At 51.3% G+C, this 6424-nt stretch overlaps 1 gene segment (V, D, J or C); it reads right to left on the reverse strand.

Annotated features, from left to right (window-relative positions):
* Positions 1-5671: 5671 nt before the first annotated feature.
* On the reverse strand, positions 5672-6200 carry LOC100443977 (immunoglobulin lambda variable 4-60-like). The segment is given in 2 exon segments: positions 5672-6030; positions 6152-6200. Coding segments are annotated over 2 exon segments (408 nt in total).
* Between the last annotated feature and the right edge of the window lie 224 nt (positions 6201-6424).

The following is a 6424-nucleotide window of genomic DNA, read 5'->3' on the forward strand; positions in this document are numbered from 1 at the left end:
TAGGGCCTCCCCAACTCCCCTTGCCCATGAAGGCTTCCCAGCAGGAAGCTCAGTATGTCCCATCCTGGTTCTAAGGCAGCCAGCCTTGAGCCCTCTCTCCTCACTGAGGCTTCTGTCCCTCCTCCCTCCCCCAAACACATGCTGAATCCCATTCTCTCCAGTGACCCAAGCTGGTCCCACAGCCTTCACACTTCCCGCTTCCTTGTCCATCTTCTCTGAGGCATCTAAACTTTTCTGCACAAACTGAAGTCAGATCCTGTGTCATCCCAGTCCAACCCTCTAATGGCTCCTCTCCCCTGTCCCCTGCCCACTGAGTGCTCCTCTCCTCACAGGTAATTTTCTCTAATTGCATTGACATATATAATAGTTAGTCTTATCTCTTCTACCAGATGATGTAAGCTTCTTGGCCAACCCTTGGCCAAGAACAGTGAGCCTTCCTGTTTTGTTCATCTTGTGTCCTGAGCCCCTTGACTTGAACCTGGCACACAGTAGGTACTCAGACCTCTGGGAATAAACTATCCTGGGTCACTCTGTGGACAGTGGACTCTGTCTTTGACTCTGTCCTGAGCCATCAGATTTTCAGGGCAGCCTGACCCTGGTATTGAGAAATATTTCTTAATATAAGACAATATGACAATGTGTTCCTGTCAGGGCTGGATATGTGGGTAGAATTGAGAGGAAGGAGACACAGTTTCTAGACCATATTCACTGCAGTGGGTCTAAATCTCTAAACTTTGAGCAAAAAATAAAATAAAATAAAAAAATAAGAGAAAGAAAGAACCTACCAGGGCTAAGCTGCTGACTTGGCTGAGGTCTGGGGGCTGCACAGGGAGAACATCTCACTGGGGGGGCTGCATGTTTTAGTCTCACAGTGCCTGCAGCACTGCGTGAGCTTGATGTCCCTGTCCCAAGCTGAGCAGGGATAATCAGCCTCATCCTTGGGATGAGGAGCCCAGAAATGCTCAGGAAGGCAGTGTTCACCAGCTGTGGGCCGAAGACTGCTGTCACAGATGAGGAGTTTGGGGACCCCGCTGGGAACTTCTGGTATCAGGATCATGCCCTCGCCCAGTGTTGCTGCTGCTTCCAGTGCAGGAGCTGGTGTTCATCTCCCCACAGACTCAGGCACTGCAGATGGCTAAGTCAGCACAGATTGGGCCCTGGGTCCAGGACATTAGGACGGACACAGGGTGAGAGAGGCAGGACGGTGGGCATGGACAGACGCACAATCCTTGGTCATTTTATCTACAGCCCTGATGCCTGGCCTCAGCCACCTGTGTAGTAAATAAGAAGAGGGAGAAGGGGAGAATCCCAGGCCGTAGTGGGTACTCCCACACAGCTCTGCATCCTGAGGACCCTCAGCTGGGCCTGAGCTGCCCAAGTTCCTCCTACTACCTCCAGCAGCCCAGGGCAAGGGGGGACACTTCATGCAAACAAGCCTCCTCCTCTGGGCTGTCTAAGCCTCACCATGGGACCTGACTCTTACCTCTGCCTGGAGTGCTGACCCTGGGGGTACGGACTTAGGTGGGGCTGTTCAGTGGCTCCACAGGGACCTGTGAGGACACAGCTGCTGGCCCCAGTGGGTGGGGGCAGTGAACTCCAGCACAGGGCCAGGGGTGGGTCTCCCAGCTGAGATCCACAGCACAAGCCTCAGTGTCCCCTGCTGCCCAAAGTCCAGATGCACCCATGTATGCCGTCCCTTCCAGTGCCCATTTTGTCCTCCCCAAAAAGGGTGGAGCTGGGCAGTGTTCATGCCACTAAGTACCTGAGTCTCAGGTTTCCACGCAGCCCTCCTCCCCCTGGACTCACCTGCCCAGCTCACTGCGTGGTTTACAGGACAGTCCTGGAGCTCTTCCTCCCTAAGGAGCCTCCACTGGGGGCAGCAGAGCAAAAAGCCAGCAAGGACAGGGCGGCACCTCCTTCCAGGGCACCTGGAGCTGCTCCCGCCTCCTTCTTCCTGGCTGACCAGAGCCTGTGCCCAGACTGCCAGGACCTGCCCCCAGGCCCAGCCTCTCTCTCTAGGCCTCTGTCCTCCTGTCAGTCCCTCATTCACATAGATTGCAAAGAGAAAAAATAAATTAATTAAAAATATTCATCAATGCCAGGCATAAATTCTAAGTCAATGTAGACATCACGTAAAATCTGGAGAGAAAGAGGAGCCCTGGGTGGGCTCCTGACTCCTAATCCTCCCTCCTCACTGGGGGACTGAGAAGCAATTGGCACTTTTCAAGGAGTGGGGTCAGCACCCTCTAAGCCTGCTCTGGGCACATGGAAATAAATGCTTTCATAATTTCAGACACAGACTGTGATGGTTAATACTGAATGTCAACTTGATCAGACTGAAGGATACAAAGTATTGATCTTGGGTGTGTCTGTAAGGGTGTTCCCAAAAGAGATTAACATTTGAGCCAGTGGGCTGGGGAAGGCAGATCCACCCTTAATCTGGTGGGCATGATCTAATCAGCTGCCAGTGAATATAAAGCAGGCAGAAAAACGTGAAAAGACTGGCCTAGCCTCCCAGCCTACATCTTTCTCCCATGCTGGATACTCCCTGCCCTTGAACATCGAACTCCAAGCTCTTCAGTTTTGGGGCTCAGACAGGTTATCCTCGCTAGTCAGCTTCCAGAGAGCCTATTGTGGGGCCTTGTAGTCATGTAAGTTAATACTTAATAAACTGCCCTTTATATATATATATTATATGTATATTATATATATTTTATATATATAATACATATATATTATTAGTTCTCTCCCTCTAGAGAACCCTGACTAATACACAGGCCTTACAGGGTTTGGGGACAATGCTTGGAATGGAGGCCCTGGGTCTGTGCAGGCCCCACAAGCAGCCCTGAGCCCTCACCTGTTCTGAGCCCCAGTGAGGAGAGGGAAGGGAGCAGGGTCAAGGGAGGAGTCCAGACTGTGGGAAACCTGTCCAGGCTCTGCTTCCTGAGGCCCCTAGTGGAACCCAAATGCCCACATTTTATCACCCACCCCCCATAACCTGAGCAGAGAGGGCTCTTCTTGCAAATCTGTTCTCCACTCAGCCATGCATGCCTCAGTCATGGCACAAAGTGTACATCTGCTCCTGGAGCTGGTGCTGGGAAAGAGACCCCAGGGAAGGGACCCGGACATACCATGGGCTCTGGGAGGCACAGCAGCTGGGACAGTGAGCACAGAGTGGATGACAGGAACCATGGTTGTCATGTGATCTTCCCCAGTGTCCCTCAGGGACAGGCCCAAGCCCCAGTTCTCCTGTGGCTTCATGGTCTAGCTCCTGCCACGTTGTCTTTTTGTCATTGCTCTAAGCCCCAGGCCTTCTCCCCCTGAAAGTCACAAAAGGCAATATTTTTGTTTCATGTTGCACCCTCTTTACTACATCTGGCCCACACCTGTCATCCAATTCTCCCACAGCCCACCCTCTCCTCACTTCAATTTGCTTTTTCTTCATTGTCCTGGGATCTCAGCTTCCCTAGGAATGTCTCTGCAGGAAGCCCACATTGCAGAGATCTCAGCCCCTTGACAGCTATGCCTTCATTGCCCAAAGCTAAGCACCTCTCTTCTTTCTCTTCTACACTAGCCCTAGGCCAACCCAGAGCCAGACCTTTCAGAATGCTAAGCCCACATTTCCTCAAGTATCAGACTTCCACTGACACAATCAGATCCTGAGGAGCAGACATCAAGATGAAAATGTTATCAGCAAAGATTATGAGAAGTACTTTCTGTTGTTATCCCCCCAAAACTACCTGCTGGACAATTACTACCCCTCCCTCTAGCCAGCACTAGTAATGAGTGGAGAGTGGACCGATGGTAAACTGAATGAGGCAGGAGAGCCCAGGGGCCAGGAGTCCATCATGATGCAGGAGGGAGCAGAGCAGACAGCAGCTCCCCTGGTGGCTCTTGGGAGATGCTGCTTAACCAGGTGAGAGCTTTCTGTGACTTTTATCCTTCTAGTCTCCAAAGGACTGAGATGCAGTCCAGCAGCATCCCAGCCAAAGAAGCAGAGTGGGGAAAGCATAAGACTCACGGGATTAAAGTAGAACGGGTAAGCAATGATGGGTTCCAAAGCCCCATTCTAACTGGGAGGTTGATCCTGCACATCGGGATATACAAGCTCCTTGGGGGTGTCTTCTGAGAAGAGAGAGAGGAAGCACCTTCCCTAGGGTTTCAGAGCTCAGGGAATGATCCACCAGGCCTGGGCAGGGGACATCTACAGGACTGGGAAGATGAGACTCAGGTCTCCTGTGTCACACGGGTAGGGATTTTGCTCCCCTGGACATACCCATGTTGCACATGGAGGGGGTATCTTATCCTCTGCAGGCAAACGTTCTGTATGCACTGGGAGGCCACAAGGAAAAGGTTTTATTTTCATCGACATCTTCAAGATGAGGCAAATTAAGAGCATCAGACCCACTGGGAGCACAAGTGACAGCAGAAACCAAAACCTGAGCGAGTGTTGCTCACACGCAGGCGTATTTGACGGGGGAAATGGAGGGCATATTTTTATGCCACTTTCCCATGGAATGGGAGCTCATGGTAGCATCAGATTATATTCAGCTGTGACAGTGATAGTGATCCTGACCCTCAGTCTGAAGCCCAGAGGTGGTCAAGGAGACCAAGCTGATGAAAGAGAATCAGTCTGAGACCACTGAAGGTCCCCACTCCAGTCCTAGGTCATAAATTCAGGGTTTCTCTGCAGCCATTGGTGCCAGTTTCCGTGGTAACCCTTAATTTCTCTGCTGTCCCCTGTGCAGGAGAAGGTGACCTCAGGATCTGGGCATATCAAGAGCTTCACACAGGGAGTTTCACTTGCACAGGTTGAGGAGTTTCTGCTCTCTGATGTCCCACAGATTCCATCACAGCGCCAAGATTGTTGAAAAGCTCCAATGGGATTGGAGAGAAGAGAACACAAGTCAGTGTTTATCAGCCCAGGAAAATCCACCCATGGGGGTCCTCATGTTCCTGAGTGGAATGAGCTGGAGGGAAGCCACTTTCATGAGACCTACTTCCCTCAACTTCCTAGGAGCTCACTCAACATTTTCCCAGCAATGGTGAAGCCTCCATGTCACCCTCTCACAGCCCACAAAGAGGTTCTCTGGCCCCAGTTTCATAGTTTCCCCCACACCCAAACCCTTTCTATTCTGACAGTTTAACAGATAAAAGAACCTGCAAGTGAATCAGGCCAGCTCTATGCCTGGCATTTCTCCAGGCCTATGACCTCCATGGCATTTCACACCTGAGTGCCTTGTCCCAGGGCACAGGGAGCATCAGGCAGCCCTGACTACAGGCACCTAGGGTGGGAAGGGGAGGTCTCTTCTTTGATCCCTTGAAGAACAGAGTCCATGCTGTAGGGGACTGTCTATCTGCTGGCTTGATGTTTGGGCTCTGAGCAAGATTTGCTCTAGGGAAGGCTCTTTTTTTTTTTTCTTTTCTTTCTCTCAAGAGAAAAGATGAGTTTCATAGGGTTTGGTATCAGCACATATGGATAAGCAGGCAACATCTCAGCATCATCAGGAGGTTTATGTTTTTGTTTTTGTTTTTGTTTTTACTTTTTCTGAGACTTCAGAAACATTGAATGGGAAATGGAGAGTAGAATTGTTTTAAACCGGATGCTTCCAAGTAAATTTTATACATATGAGAAATGTCTTAAAATTGAAAATTGTCACAGAACAAGATCCTAAGCAGGCTGTTTTTGTCCCACTTCCTCATCTGCCTGTATCACTGTGTGAGTGTTGCTATCCCAGGTCTGACAGTAATAATCAGCCTCATCCTCAGACTGGAGGTTGGAGATGGTGAGGTAGCGGTCAGCCCCAGAGCTGGAGCCTGAGAAGCGATCAGGAATTCCGCTCCCCTTGTTGTAGCTTCCACTACCTTCAAGCCTCATCAAGTACCGAGGGGCCTTCCCTGGCTGCTGCTGATGCCATGCGATGGCGTAGCTACTGTGCCCACTACTCAGAGTGCAGGTGAGCTTGACCGAGGATCCCAGGGAAGCAGAGGCAGAGGATGATTGAGTCAGCACAGGCTGGGAGAGAGACCCTGAAAACAGAGATGTTCATTATGGCCTGAAGGAAGGACTAGAGAAAACAACATTTCTGGTATGAGTTTGGGAGGTGGTGTCAGTGAGCTGGGGCATGAGGATGCTGAGGGTCCTCCTGACCTGTGCAGTGGAGGAGGAGAGTGAGGAGGAGGAGTGTGGTCCAGGCCATGGTGCAGACTCCCCAGAGCTCTGCTGAGGCAGCCACGCTGCAGGTCTCTCTTATCCACCCTCTAGCCTCAGAGGGAGGGGTCCTTCATGCAAATGTGCTCCTCTTCCCCTGCCCAACTATGCCTCTCCCTAAGCCTATGTGCAGCCTCTGTGGCTGGATGTCATTTCTGGGAGGGGTGAGCCTGGGCTAGGCCTTGTCTGAGGCACCGCAGGGACCCAGAGAAG

Source organism: Pongo abelii, chromosome 23, assembly GCF_028885655.2.
Source record: "Pongo abelii isolate AG06213 chromosome 23, NHGRI_mPonAbe1-v2.0_pri, whole genome shotgun sequence".
NCBI classification, from domain to species: domain Eukaryota; kingdom Metazoa; phylum Chordata; class Mammalia; order Primates; family Hominidae; genus Pongo; species Pongo abelii.